The sequence below is a fragment of the Hyposmocoma kahamanoa genome, unplaced genomic scaffold (genome assembly GCF_003589595.1).
Source record: "Hyposmocoma kahamanoa isolate Upper Pololo Valley unplaced genomic scaffold, ASM358959v1 215, whole genome shotgun sequence".
Classification (NCBI taxonomy): domain Eukaryota; kingdom Metazoa; phylum Arthropoda; class Insecta; order Lepidoptera; family Cosmopterigidae; genus Hyposmocoma; species Hyposmocoma kahamanoa.
In genome coordinates this window covers 598,190-614,067 of record NW_020653736.1, presented here as the reverse complement: position 1 = coordinate 614,067, position 15,878 = coordinate 598,190, and the positions used below count along the sequence as shown (strand labels likewise).

At 35.8% G+C, this 15,878-nt stretch overlaps 1 protein-coding gene across 1 annotated transcript in view; it reads right to left on the bottom strand.

Moving 5' to 3' along the window:
* Nucleotides 1-1,865: 1,865 nt before the first annotated feature.
* The window catches only part of LOC113227727, a 29,166-nt gene continuing 15,153 nt past the window's right edge, over nucleotides 1,866-15,878 (bottom strand). The window contains exons 3-12 of the mRNA XM_026460713.1: nucleotides 12,828-13,002; nucleotides 12,227-12,384; nucleotides 11,703-11,800; nucleotides 10,604-10,758; nucleotides 8,246-8,364; nucleotides 6,127-6,264; nucleotides 5,578-5,748; nucleotides 4,410-4,719; nucleotides 2,474-2,623; nucleotides 1,866-2,385 (exon numbers count right to left, since the gene is read on the bottom strand). Coding sequence (XP_026316498.1) covers nucleotides 2,297-2,385; nucleotides 2,474-2,623; nucleotides 4,410-4,719; nucleotides 5,578-5,748; nucleotides 6,127-6,264; nucleotides 8,246-8,364; nucleotides 10,604-10,758; nucleotides 11,703-11,800; nucleotides 12,227-12,384; nucleotides 12,828-13,002 — 1,563 coding nt within the window. The 3' untranslated portion in view covers nucleotides 1,866-2,296. The remainder of the gene's footprint in view (nucleotides 2,386-2,473; nucleotides 2,624-4,409; nucleotides 4,720-5,577; nucleotides 5,749-6,126; nucleotides 6,265-8,245; nucleotides 8,365-10,603; nucleotides 10,759-11,702; nucleotides 11,801-12,226; nucleotides 12,385-12,827; nucleotides 13,003-15,878) is intronic.

The following is a 15,878-nucleotide window of genomic DNA, read 5'->3' as shown; positions in this document are numbered from 1 at the left end:
TCATTCGATATCAAGTAACGTGTGAAATCTGTCAAAACTGTTTCCTATTGACATTTCATTTCTACTAAAACTTCATGTCGACTGATATTAGAATTGATGTCGAATCAAATTGTTTTGTTTTTCAGAGATGTTCGAAATTAGAATGTAGTAATAAAATCGAATTTGATGTTATTATAAAGCAATAATAACATTTTCACAGATAAGAAATTTGTTCTAACAAAACAGTTTATCTTTATGCTGGTCGCAATTTGCGGTTTTTGAACACATCATAGAGGGTTTATGATATGTGTGTAGATAAACATAATAAATTTACCAAAAACAAACTTTTAAGTTTTTGTTGTACTAATCTGACACAGCCGCGAGCGTTTCTCCTCGACGACCCCGCTCCTGCGATTTACATCGAACTATTACAATTACGCTAGCATTTATTTTATTACCGCACATAGTTATTACTATTCAGAGCGATCTATTTATATATATTTATTTTTGTATGAAAGTAAAATCTGAATAATTATTAAAAAATTTAAAAATCATGGAACATTATATAAGGTATGTATGTGTGTATGTAATAATTATGTTGATTAATTAGTTCCTTGTGTAAAATTAGAATTCGAAATGACAGAAATACCATGTTAAGAAGATTCGCGTTACTTAGAAAATAAATGAAATAACACTTGGTTTGTCTTTTTATATAATAAAGTTGCAACTTAAAGAAAAAGGCGTTAGAGAGAATTTGCAAATTTAAAAAATCTATCTTCCTGTCAACAACCTATACTATAGGACCACTGGCTGTGGATCGTGACAAAGGAGAACCAACACAGGTTGATGATATTACTTTGCTCCCTCAAAAATAAAGTGACCAAGTTAGAAAAATAACATATTTTTAGTAATTGCGTATATTTGTTTTTTTTTTCAAACAAATCAAAGTTCCGGTACAAGTTCCGTGGTCAAGGCTGACTGATAATTAATTTCCAAAGTGCAGCAATTGCAAAAACCTAGAAACTCGAATTAGTTGTCGTGTTTTTAGGTTTTAGCGGTATAGATTTAAATAACCCACACGCAAATTTTTGTCAAAAAGTTGTTAAAAATCAAAAAGAAAGATCTGCAACAAACACTTAGAAAAATTCGTAAGATCTGCTGGTTCTTTGGTAAAAGCATCAGCTACGGTATGGTAGCAGTAGTTCTCCTTATGAAACAGTTCGACCAGGGAAGTACTGCCATCTTACCTACTTCTGTCGCCAAATGTGAGCATTACTGATTTTGAAGGTACAGGCACATGGGATTAATCAACTTATGTCTCAGAGTGACGGGCGCAGTGGCAGTGCTCCTCAGAGCTTTGTGATTTAAAGCACTGAGTGGTACTGCAACTGTTGTGGACAGGACATGCGATGGTTCGAGTCCAGCCCGATTGAATGAAATTTTCTTAATGTTTGATCTTTGGATTAATAATTATAACAAACTAGTGGAGTAGTTTCACAAATAATATTTGAATATCATGGTAGTACAACATCGTGATATTAATAAATTTATTGTAACTAATATATGTATATTTTTTTATATCAAATATTATTTAATCATATTTGGCTTAAAAAGTAATATATGTGTATATATTATTTTTTTAACTCTATGTCGTTAGTTTCCAAACAATATTATTTTTTTCAATTTCGCCACTTTATTATTGAAAATGCAAGTTATCACTTTGAAGTGCATCTCTAAAGTGCAGGTTCTATTCGTTGTTTTATTTGTTAATTTCAAAAACAGAGTATAGAGTTTATAAGTATGCAAGCATTTCTCTTGAAGCTGTAGCACCTTCCAAAGTATCTATGCTAAGCGTTTTAGGACGTTCTTGTTTAAACATATTATAATTAACTTCAGATTAACTCTTAGCTACTAAAATTCTATCTCGAAAGCCTTAATCTATTTCTCCTATTCGTTACCTAGGAGCTTCAATATCGGCTGTAACGACAAAAGTCCTATGCCTCTTACATGGCGAGTCATCTACAAAACACACACTTCTTTGCACCTTCTTACAATCTACACTAGATCCAAGGTTCCTTGGCAACGTTCTCGATTTATAAAAGTCACTTTTCAAGCAATAATCGTAGGTTAATTTTGGTCCTTCGTCGAAATATTTACTGTAGTAACCACCGCACTGGTCAAAAGTCATACTTCTGGAGAAGTCATCGTTTTTTTCGTGATAGCACGGATGGAACGCACCTTCGGGACAGGTGCGTTCACCGGGGTCCCAGAAGTCTGGGGGTTTTGGGGCCCACGGCGGGGGCCCCAAAGGTCATCCTCAGCGAATCGGTTTGGAGACTATGATGACGTCAGGAGCGGAACGGGTTGTCTCAGCACTCATTGGACGTCGGTCAGGGATTTTCTTTTCTGAGGTTGAAAATTGGCTTATTAAGTACATCAGATCGCTGAGATTAAGACATGGTCTTGGTAATTTAAGTTGAACGACAAAACTTACGAGATTTTATGGGATCCTGTTGCGGAACCTGCTTTAATAGCTCCAGAGTGATCTGCGAAGTATTGGATGGCGCGGGGGGAGAGGGACGCACGATGGTAGCTCCGGAGTATCCGAACGTTGAGAATCCTCTGCTGTTTGTGCCATTTGAACCTTTGGGGATATGAGATTAAAGTTAATATTTATTGTGTAAAATGTTTGAAGTTAACACACCGCTTTTCACACATAATTGTGAGCACTTTAGATGTTCTTGTGTCTGATGTGATATCGTCTTTAAGCTATCAAAATTAGGAAATCTAAAGTGTTCACGATTTTTTGGGATCGCTACGGTGTTGTTGTAAATCCCCGCTGATAGTATGATGACAAATATGATGGTTAAAATTTGCAATTGTGCTAGTCATCATGCTACCACTTTGAGATAGCAATAGCGTATTTACTAGCGTTTTTTTTTACAATATTATTACCTAATAAATAGTAAAGTGCATGGTGTCGCAAAGAAAGAAGTAAAATAAAGGCACAATTTAGGCAATAGTGGTGTACGGAGCAGACGTGACACGACACTATCATTTTTAATAATTTTTACAAGGAATACAAAAATATAAAAAAACATTTTAACTTTACCCATGTAAATAGGTAAAGTTAGCAACAAATATAACGTTTCCTATAACACCAACAGACGTAAATTATAATTTTGATTTGAAAATTAAATATTTGTTGAACCACATGATAAACTTTGTTAATGTCAAAATTATGTTAAGTCCATTTGTGCTAAAGGGTACAAGTGCAATAGAACGCAAAACAGCTCAGCAATTCTCAATTGACACTAGTGACATCGTGTCTACACTCAATGTGTATTTTGTGACATTTGTTATATCAAAATTCTATCGAAATGACAGCACCTAATCACGTATGCACCATGTATTGCACGTCTGTACAAAAGTGCCTAAAAATGGTAACAAGAACATTGTAATTATTATCATTAATAATTACCTCAGTAATAGCGCCAAGAGAAGCATCGTGGAAAAGACAGAATTCAGGGAGCGTACAAGTTTCACGAAAAGTAAAAGAAAAACAAATTATTTGAAGACTCGACAAAATACTTGAAGCCGTCAAAATGCCATATCAAACAACCCCCACAAGTATAGGTTAAGTCAAATAATAATAAACCTTATCAACTATGTGATTCTACAAACCTTTAGTCCTTTGTTGCAAATTCATATTATTAGTTTTTCATTATCGAGTTTTTTTCCCGATTGGAATTGAAAATGTTTTTTTTTTCAAATATAAAATGGCGTACATTTGTTTTTTTTTTTAATAAAACCAACGTTTTCCAGACTCTTTTCAGGTCCCATTATCACGGCTGTACAATTTTTCGGTGAATGAAAAAAACAGCTAGTAGAAGAAATCTTTTTTTTTCCCTTTTTTTTAAATGATACGATACCAAGTATTGGGACGACCAAGTCGTGAGTCTTGTAGTAAGCGACAAACCTGTCCTTAATAGTGATAGTGTCACTTTAAATCACAAAGGTATGATCAGGGGCACTGCCACTGCGCCCATCACCCCGAGACATAAGTTGATAAGTCCCATGTGTCTGTAATTCACCAGCACCCTTACCCTTCAAAACCGAAACGTGGTTATGCTCACAGCACAGCTTGGCGCCAGAACTATCCTGAGATAGAAATTCCCTGCACGAATTCTTTCACAAGGAGCACTACTGCTACTAAATGTTTTTGTAACTACAGTTCAGATTAGGATGGTTTCTATTAATATTAGGGATTATGTCAGCCGCAACCATGGGACCTGTGAAGAGCTCGCAGCATTGGTTTGTTTGAAATAACAAATACTAGTAATTCCTACGCATCTATCCTTTAAATAATAATTAAACTTTCTCAAGATTCATATACTCCAGAAGGTAAAATGTTCGAACATCAAACTTACCATCGGAACTCGGAGCAGTATCAGCTTGGAACAAACTTTCTCTTGTCTGGCATCCCGACTCTTTGGTATCAGGTGCACCAACAGAAACATCTCGTATCTCTTTTTTTCCCCTTTCTTCTATTTCTTTTGATTCTTTCTTACTTCTAATAGATTCTTCTCTTTTGCTCATCTCGCTGCGCCTTGATCTTCCGTTTCTTTCTATCTTGATATCTTGCGCTTCTATCGGTGCGCTTTCAACGTTCCTCTGCCACGGTTCATCGTCAAGGTCTAAAGGTGTTTCTTGGATGTAGTCGGAGTCTATGCTGGTTCGCTGTGAAAAATTAAAGGTAGGGTTTCCATCCCGGTAGTGTCGGTCTTAATAATTTCATGAGTTTCGACGGTTTTTTGGACATTTTCTAGATTTGAGACTATGGCAATCTCTGGAAGTTCGAGGCTTCCGAGACTTAAGAATCTTAATTAAATAGTATTAAAAAATCTACTAAACCAACAGTGATATTTTATTCTGATTACATGGAAATGACAACACTATAGTTTATTGTAATGTCTGGAGACTGAGGGTCGTATTCCAGAACTCTACTCAATGCTCAAGTCAGGATTTTTACATTCCATGTCCATTGCAAACAACTCGAGTCATTTAAGTCGCTTACGTCGTTTAAGTTATATAAGTCGTTTAAGTTATATAAGTCGTTTCAAGTCTTTTAAGTCTTTTAGTATAATGACTGGGTCTTATTAATAAAAACTCGAATCCCCAGTCTTGATTTTATAGTCGAGTCCTGAATGTCTTTATAAAACGCCTTAAAAGACTGAGTCTCATCACTAGGCAGACACAACAGTCTTCCACTTGCTACGATCCTGACACACATCTTTCACCTCATCAATACGCATCAGTGCACGCTCGTCGGTTAAAGGTACTCTTAACCGGACCCTTCTTTAGAATGGCCTCAATTTAGTCATTCTAGTTTCACCTTGGTCGGCTTGTACCAACCCGTACGCCTCATAAATATGCTTCGTCAATGTTCTTTTGCTCATTCTCTCTACATATCCCAATCATCAAAGCATCCCTTTCTCTTGTAAGCTACAAATACATTACCAGCTACAAATACATTACCAGCTACAAATACATTACCAGCTGAAATAATTTCGAACCGTAGAAGAATTTAAGTCATACCTTCCTCTGTGAAAAACTTCTTTGTTTCTTAAACATCTCGTTGGTATGATTTTCTCTCTCTAAACTGGCTCTGGGTTCGCTTGTTCTTTGAAGTTTCTTTGCATCTAGAGGAAACCTGCTGTCTGCCAGCAAGTTGTCCAGACGATCTTCGCAGGATTGGCTGATGTGTTCCTGTATAATATTAAGAATTATAATAATATAATAATAATAACGCTCACAATCAACATAGCCCCGCACTAGGGAAACCCTGTGTCGCGGGTGCCATGGACACACACATAGACAACCACAAATTACACCCAAACTCACGAGAGAAATAAATGTAGGCCATACAAATATTTCTCCCGGCCCGGGAATCGAACCTGGGACCTCTGCGTGGCAGTCCGGCAGTTAAATTATAAGTGCAACTTCAAAATTTTGATCATAATCGATGCAGAGAGAAGAGTTTCATATTTCTGAAGAGTTCAATGAACTGTTACCTAACACAAGTTATCTTTTGAGGTCTTTGGCCTTTCTATTTATTACTAAATTCATTGACATAGTATATCTCACCTTTATAATCTTGTGATCCTGGTAAAGTTTCCTGATGCATTTGAAGAGGAATACAAAGCTCATTCCTGATAAGATGAGAGAGAAAATTACAAGAATCACCATGATGTGAGGTTCGTTGATTTTGGATGTCGTCTCACCCTGAAACATTTATTTAGTGTCAGTATTTCTACACGTGAACTATACGATTGATCCTACCAAATGCTTACGATTAGTCTACAGGTATTAATAATGCAGTTCCTTTTAATTAACTAGTCTAAAGCATTTCCAGGTCACAGACCGAAATCCAAAATTTTGGCTTCGCTTTGCTCGTTCCGCATCGATAATGTTTTGATAATTATTAGTATTCAATCCAATCCACTATTAAGTACATTCGGCTGAAACGTCTTTCAGATCACGAAATGCATTTCATGTTCTCATTTATTAATAAATGTTGAACCTGTGTGGCCCAACAGTTTGTACTGTTGGCGCTGGACCTCTGCCGGGTTCGATTCTCGATATCTATTTGGGAAACTAATTCTTATAGGTTCTGGTTTGAGTGTTTCCGTATTGTAATTTTGTAGCTCTTTTATGAATACATAATACAGGGAGTTTCTTAGTTTGAGACCAGGTAATTTGGAATGGACCTCCACCGGGTACGCTTGAAAGGGTTATAACCCTAACTAGCCGTGAACAGGTTCACGGCAATGAAATGGGAAACTTCCGGTCCACAAAATTTATTAAAGAAGTAAAGTTTAAAGAAAGGCCCTAAATGAGCCTAGAAACTGAATTACAGAAATAGATATATAAAGGCTGTAGACTTATAAATTATTACACATGATTAGCTTATTAACAGCTCTGACTGTTGTGGCGGCCGAGCTGGGAGTGACCGTGGTACGAAAACAAAATGAGAAAGTGAAGGAAGATGGAACAATTCAAATTTAAAATTTAAATACATGTAAAATAAAAAAATTATAAGATACAAGCGGAGAGAGGCGATACAAAGAGGTGAGATGACAGTGTAAGGAGGTCACACCGTCACACGCTTCTGACCAAACCTTCGTTCTTCCACTCGTATCAGTCTCTTCATACATGCCCGTTTATTCTTGGTTTTTAAACCCAGCCTTTTTAAAGGACGTCCCCAATCTGATTGAGATATGTACGCTGAGCTGTACGTCTCCTCACGCTTCCATCCATATTCGCTCTTTAAAGAAGGATGGCGAAAGCTTCCCCAATAACGACGAAGAGCCGTTCATGAATTTTGCTAGTATAATTTTGCGTTTTTAGTTTATGTCTAGTTATCAATATGTTTTTGTACATTTATAGAAGTCGGGAATAAAGAAATTGTAAAACATTGTATTTTAGAATACATGCAAAAACACAATGCAATTGATTCAGTTCGACCATAGATTAGGTAACGTTCTTGTACGTACATTTCATTTTAAGCATGATTGAATGTTTACCTATCGGAAGTATTGGATATTTTATAGTACACACATAAAACATTAAAACTATAAAGTACCTAATGAAATAATCAATTAAACAGTAATGGCATAAAGCAAAAAATAAAACACAATGTGACAAAAATATTAAAATATTCAAATGAGAGATAATGAAAGTTACAAAGGAACGTTTTGACAAGAGACCTCTTGCCAATGTCAATGTCACATTGATATTAAGAACAGTGTGACCGTTTGTGGCAGATTTCTGCCATTTGGGCAGATTTAATTTTTATTCATTTTCATTGCTGCAGAACATGATAAATTAAATGTGGCAAAGTTTGGCAGATTTGGGAATATTCGGCAAGTTCTTTATTATTTTTGTGAACAAATTGAAAACTTGTTGTTCCATTGCTACTACGAACAAACAACTGAAGCGAAATACAGGACGATGTTATATATATAACCTATATCAACTTTATAACTCCAGCTTCTACAGGTTGTACTCAATTAGGTTTTTGATGCTTTGATAATGAATCACAAGTGTCCTTAATGCACGTCGCCAAAAACACTGGGCCACAATACACGTGATGTCGCCATCCTTCTTTGTGCTGACAATCTACCATCGTAATAATATAAAAACACCCGCAAGAAATGTGATGAACTAACTTTCAAATTATGCTCCTAAATTGTATAATTGTTACCTTGCACGTATCTTTGTCCTCGTCAGTTTTAAGTCTGCAATTAGCATATTCATTGCATTTTAGTGAGCCATCAATGCAGGTATTGTCCTCGCAGTCGAATTCGTCCTCTCTACACACATCTGAAAATAAATAGCCTGTATTGCAGCTCATTTCAGTCATCGGGTATCCATTCGTACAAATTAGTACATATTTAAAACTGTAGATGGCGACATTTTTAATGAAAAAACATATAAAGTGTTGAACATCGAAAATTTGTGAACGCAAAACTATTTAAACATAATTTTGGAAATGTTCAATTAAAAATCTTTTGCAATTATGAAAATGGTGAAAACGGTAAAAAATCGTTGAAAAGATACCAAATCGAAGGTTTCTCAACGGTCTACTTTTTTATTTGTTAGTTTGTAATAAATTGTATACACGGCATTTCTTTGAATTTATTCTCGAACATACTAACGTTTTAACACTGACTTTTACTTTAAAATATTTATAATACGGACTCAGCTTCTTTGCGATTTTATTATGTCATTGTACATAATGTATTATCAGCGCCTGAAGAAGAGCAAAATCTTGACGAAAATGGAACAAAAGCTACCGTCTGTGGGCCTTTTCAAATATTATTACATATTTATTAGAGTTAAAATTAGCGTCAGAATATGCGACATTTCTTTGTATGATTTTTGATATTTGATTGCATATTGTACTAGTATAATATTTTATCTATGCTTCGGTAGTACTTCGACGATTTTTAATTTCAAGTGAAATATAGGCAAACAAGTTTACTTTCACAACAAACAGATAACCTTGGATGAACGAGTAATTCTAATGCGTTGCTTTTTAAAATAAAAATTTATTCGTAAATAAACATATCGTCGCTGAGCAAATAACACCGCACAAGTCATTTGGAAAAGTTTTAAAGGAGAGTGAAAAACTGCACTAATATTATTGCATATAACATTTTCTAGTCTATTATTGGTAATAAGTGCTCTATTTATTGATAACACATTGTATACGAGTTACTTGTAAAATGTTTATTGATATTCACGTTTTATTTGAACTTGAGTCTTGTTTTTTTTTCAGACGACGGGACGAACAAGTCGTGCGCCTGATGGTAAGTTACACGCCTGTCCATAACAGTTGCAGTGCCACTCAGAGCTTTAAATCGCAAATATCTGAGGGGCACTGCCACTGCGCCCGTCACCCTGAGACATAAGTTGACAAGTCCCATGTGCCTGTAATTTCACCAGCACCCCTTTCCCTTCAAAACTGGAACACAGTAATGCTGACATTACTACTTGGCGGCAGAAATAGGTAAAGTGGCAGTACATCACTCGACGAGCTTTTTCACAAGGAGCTTTACTGCTTCTTGAGTAACGTTCAAAAGTAGAAATCACCAATTTTCCAATTGAGCGGTGTTGTCTGCCAAGAGACGTTATTTTGTTTTGATCACAATATCTATTTTTTTTAAATATTGTAAGTATACTTAGAAAAAATTCCTTCGATCCCGCCAGATTCGAATCGACGTCTTCTAGCAAACCATGTCAGACGCTATGCCAACTAAGCCACGGAACGAACCAGCAGACCTCACGAATTTCTCTATATGCTTGTTTTGTCGGATATTTGTATTTGGTTTTCAACGACTTTTTAGGCATAGCGCTATCTATGAAAAATTTATGAAAGTATTTCGTCACTCAGATACCTTTACAGCTACTAGCCCCGGCTCGAGATGTCGCTATTTGCTGTATTTAATTTTTTGTTGAATGATATTCAATTATTTGTGTGAAAGTTGATAATTGAATATCAATTCAAGAAAAATTTAAATATCCTAATTATAATTACATTAAAGAGATGAAAATGTGACTCTTATGACCTTTTTTATTCTATTTGAATAAAAAAAGGCATACAAGCTGTATTAAATTTTCAAGGGTTCTTCGATCAAAAAACCCAAACATGATGTCAATAATTTCAATAGAACTTCTAGTTGTTGCTTAAAATTTCTAAATGCAAAACTCAAATCATCTTGTACTTGAAATCGTCATATTAATTAAACTCTACTGCTCATTCCTCAAGGAAGACTCTCCTGAAAAGAATAAGCAAGAAACTCTGGGGCTTGTTCTTTGAATATTTGAATACATTTAATATTTATAATATTTATATCAAACATCTTAGATTGAGACTATTTGCAAGAGCTAACCGGGTTACTACCACGGATTCTGGCCATCTAAGTACGCAGAAGCTGCATAACAACCTTTAGTATAAAGTTTTTGTTTCACTATGGTTTTAAAACCTCGTAAGTTAATTTAAAAGGGCACAAGAGTGTATTCGTATGCTAGCTCTGCGACAAAACGTGGGTAGTCTTACCGTTATCTTTATTTGGATCCAATTGTCTATACGCATTGAAGGTAGCGTTGAACGTTGATCCCTTTTCAGCCGTTTTGGAAGTATACATCCTGATGTACATTATGTTGTCTTGCGAATTTACTGCGTTAGCCACAGACCCACAGTATATGGCCAATCTGAAATGAACAATTAACAATAAATATATACCTGACAACAGCTTCAAATCACCTTGTATCACTAGGGAATGATTTGTACTATGAGTACCAGAGTCACGAAAATCACTCCCAGGCACTTTTCAGAATGTCCGCGACCAATTTCCAAAAGTTGATTTTTCAGATTGGTCTTTCCACGAATCGATCCAGCACCCACAGCGCAAGCCGTTGGATCACCAAGACCGCCATACAGTTGTTGTGTAGCGATGTTAAAACAGTTTGATGCTTAAAAGTAGTGTCATTAGGATACGTTTGACAAGATCAAAAAAAACAGTTAACCGCGACTGTATCTATACAATTAATAATTTGCATCGCTACTGCATCGCGTTTGCATCATTTTTGCATCGCTGCTAAAGTCGCCGTGTGTAACCGCTCTAAATACGTCTGAATATTATGGACAGCGTTTGTTGCTTTAGGACTTACAGTGGATAATTTCCTTGTGTAAGTCCTGGCGATTGGCAACAAATGACATATCACATGATTCGTGCGTTGTGATAGCATGTAAATAAAGCTATTTTTGAGTACCCTGTCGCATAAGATAGGGATACAGTTTTTTTATGATATCAATTGACAGGACGAGACAGGATTTCTTGCTCTTAGTGGTAAGCTACACACCTGCCTATAAACCTTATAACCTTGCAGTACCACTGAGAGCTTTAATCAGAAATGTCTGAGGGGCATTAGTATTAAGGATACCATCATGGATCTCTCGCAAAGCTCGCATCACTGCTTCGGGATAGAAATAGGTGTAACACCATTAGCATACCTATTACTGTCGCGATGATGTAGCACAATCTTGCCTGATATAATTCGAATTCACCGAGAATCTACCAGCACATACATACAAAAAATGATCTTTATTCTCCTTAGTGCTGGCTAATCATGTCTTGTTTGGAAAGAATACTAACCTCTTTTCCTCTTCCAGCTCTCTACCAAAGATTTGTATATAATTCTCTTCACACTCATTCGGCTTAGCAAGATTGTATGCCGTGAAGTTGAGATAAATCTGAAACATAAATTATAAATTTCAAAGCTATTGGGCCACAGACTTATAACAGCTGAAGGGTTTGATATTCGGCTTTCCAAAACAAAGCTGTTTTAGTGCTCTTCTAAGGAAAATGGTGCATTATTATTATTTATTATTTTTATAATTATCAAGTGACAGATCTGCGTCTGTAGCTCTTGAGACATAAGGTTAACAAGTCCTATGTGTCGGAATTTTACCAGCACCAGCCCTTTTCAAAACCGGAACCAAGTAATAAAGTGAGTAGTTTACTGCTTGGCGACAGAAACTTGGCAGTACCTCCTTGGACGAACTCTCTCACAAGGTCTTTTGCTAGTATTGCAATTTTTCTTATTTAGTCCAAAACAGTGACACATTAAAGTGGGTGTCCTACAGGGAACGGTACTGTTACCAAAATTGTTACAATACCTTCGTTTCAGCGGCAGTTGTAATTTTCCATACGACATCAAGACCACGGCTTTCGCTCTCGCTAACAAACTTCTTGCAATCAGGGTCTATTTGAGAAGTATCTATTACTCCATTGGTCACGTTTACCACTTCTTTCATACATGCACCTGGTATTGGTCCTAAAGTTGATAAAAAAATGTTTTATAGGTAGTATTATTTAAATTTTTATGCTCGCCAATCGGAAAAGGCAGAATATATTTATCTAAACTTCAAGGAAGTAATCCGCATAGTGTAGATAATACCTCATTCTGAAATTTCAGAATTATTGTTTTACATTCTTGATATTTGACTTTTGTAATTGTTAATAAAAATATGACTTTTATTTTTAATTTTTCCTGGGTTTCAAGAGGAGGTATTATACACTTTATAATAATTATGTTGATTAATGCTTGATAAATACAAAGTCCAACAATTGTTGTTTCATTTCATACAATAAACGTTTGTAAAAATCTGAAGAATATAATATATAATTACATATTTAAAACGCGTTTGAAAAAAAATTGGTCCAAATTACCGACTTTCTCCTATAAATGAGTCCATAACAAAACAATGAAGTACTCACGACTCTTGGCGGCTTCAATTAAATCGATTTGAATCTGGAATCCAACATACTCGATGGTGCTATCCGAGTGGAATTTGAGCCACAGATAAGGTCCCGATGAATGGATCACCTGAGGAAAGGCGTTACCGCAGAATTTTCCTAATGATTTTGCGTAGCCATATTCACCGTCTCTTATCTGAAATTGAAAGCACAGCAAATACTGTTATGTAATACTAAAGGCGTCATGTAGATTTCCTACAGAAACACTGCTTATCGGTATTTTACAGGATATATCACGGAGAGAATTACACGATTTAATTCCGCCTTCCCCTTTCCACCATTGGGAGACTAGACGTAGGCTTGGATTCCATTCCTATATTGTGAACATTCCAAAGATTCGCACGAAGCGTTTTATATCCACATCCACATTTATATGGCGAACGGCTATGGAGTGGAAGTCCCTGTCTGCAGACAACTTGGACCTTTTCAAGGCGAGTTGAATAGACATAATGCATTATGTGCTTGCTCCATCGTCGACCTCATCGTCACTTTCCATCAGGTTATACGTAAGGTCAAATGCGCACTTACATATAATAAAAAAATTACATATAATAAAAAAAAAACAGAATTATTACTTGTATTTCTTTTTACACAATTTCACATCTCGCATAGACTTAACATGGTTGCCTTAGCGCGTTTACACGTATTACGTATTCATTCCGAATCCGAGACAATACAAATCTAGAAAACTCGGGCCCACTTCTGATGTCACTTGTGCACTAAGTCCGAGAAAATAAAATATCGCTTTTGCACCTAGAGATACAGTGATCCCTGTGACATTTCGGATCGTCATTTCTCGGATTCGGAACTGGGGGGCTACTCTCGATCCATTCGAAACAATTACTGTCAAATAAGCAATACTTGACCAAATGGAAAGACGCGTGATGCGAATGAAGCTTCATGCTTGATACTTGCCTTTTAATTTTGTCGAATATTACTTATTTGACAGTAATTGTTTCGGACGGATGGGACGTAGTGCGCAATCGCTCTTAAGACTCAATTGTTTAAGGTTACAGATCGAAATCCATAATTTGGGCTTCGTTAAAGACATTGGGGTGCACGAAAGAAGCCTCCTGGCAATGGTGCGCTATTCACGTCCTTTATACCCAGGTGCGCCTGGGCAACAATCAACACTTCAGCATGGCGTCTACCATTAGTGATACGGGTAGCGGCAATAATTTCTGGACCACAATAATCTTTTAAGACCCAGAAAACTACAATGGCAAAAGCGCTAAGTGTCCAATTTAAATTAAAACGTATTAAATCGACCCTTCCTACGTAAAGTATCGTATGTCGAAATTGTCAAGTTTACAGGGGAGCTTTTTAAAGTTTTGAATTCATTGAAATGTGCATAACACGTGATTTTAGCATTTCTCAGTTTTATTCGGCAAAGCTCACATTAAGTATTATAAAATCCTAGATATCGATTAGATAAACAACCACAATTTACTTTATAATTTTATATTAACGCGGATGTGCGTCAACAAGCGGGTATACTGAAGTTAATTAAGTGTAGTGAAGTGGACGGGTCGTGTGACAGTATAAAATTATAAAATAAATTGTGGTTGTTCATCTAACCGATATCTAGGCTTTGATAATACTCTATGTGAGTAACGAGCTTTGTCGAATAAAACTCGGAAATGCTAAAGTCATGTACTATGCCCATTTCAATGAATTCAAAACTTTAAAACGCTCCCCTGTAAACTTGGCAATTTCGACATACGATACTTTACGTGGGAGGGGTCGAAATATAAGCAATGCAATGTATTCCCATTAAGTATGAAAAACGCAACCTTTTGTGAAAGTATTTACCTAGATAGCCTGTGATCATAACAGACCATAACAGCGGTAAATTTGTGTGCGATATTTTTATTATATTTTACACTGGGCGTTTACGAAATTGAATTACTGCACATTTATTATGTACATTTTCATGCACACGGGATCTTAGGAGGATGATATAGTATACGCCTTACTTTCTTAAACTCGTATCAAATAAAGAGTGATTATTGAGAGACGGCAAAACTTTCTAGTTATTTTAAATTTCTTAACAAGGTTGTTAATGTGGATCCATTGCTTCAAGAATTTGATGTGAAATCAACCAGCAAAATTTGTATATACAATCCATTTTTTGCATTTCAGTAATTTTGTGCTTTATGATACGAATTGGGGCCTGTATGATTGTATTTTTAACCGACGTCAAAAACAGGAGGAGGTTCTTAATTCTACTGCATTTTTTTTGCATGTCATACACGATGTTACACAATTACTCATTTGGCATTTTGATGGTCCTTTTTTTGGTTGGAAAATATTCCACCTCTAATGGTGGTAAACTAGGGGACGAATTCCTTCTTAAAAAAAAGTTATGATTATTTTTGCCTGTTTCAAATGTCGTGATACCTTCAAGTGTTTTAATTCACATAATCATTTCATATTGGTGTAAGTGACATGTAATAATATACCTAAATAAGACCGAGAAGTTACTTTGCAAGTACCTAGGTATCCATCATCGCTTAAGTGGCAATTATTCATATTGAAAAAAAAAAGTAATGTTGTATTTCTTGTGTTGGATTTATTAATCCTAACGGAAAACAATGCTCTTAAGTATCTCAAGGAAGTATAGATATTATTTAAGTGGTAAGGTGGTCTAGTGGAATTTCTATTCTAATGTCTCTAAGTAGAACAACGGGGGTAGCCTAAATAAATACGTTTACCCCGAGTAACCTGCACGTACTACCTACCTGTAACTTTAGGCAAGCTGGTTTAGCGCCTGATTGTTAAATTGATATTATAATGGCAACACTAATTAATTATTTATTCATTCATTTAATTATTGATCAATAATATGAATGCATATTAATAATGTAATGTGTAGGTAAATGTGAGTTTATATTACATATTAGGCGAATGTCTTTTGTCGTGGACAATCGATGATAATAGTTCTGTTTATATGTATATACAGGGTGAAAATTTGAGACGGGGCAGCAAGGTCAGCCACCTTAATCGTTGTAG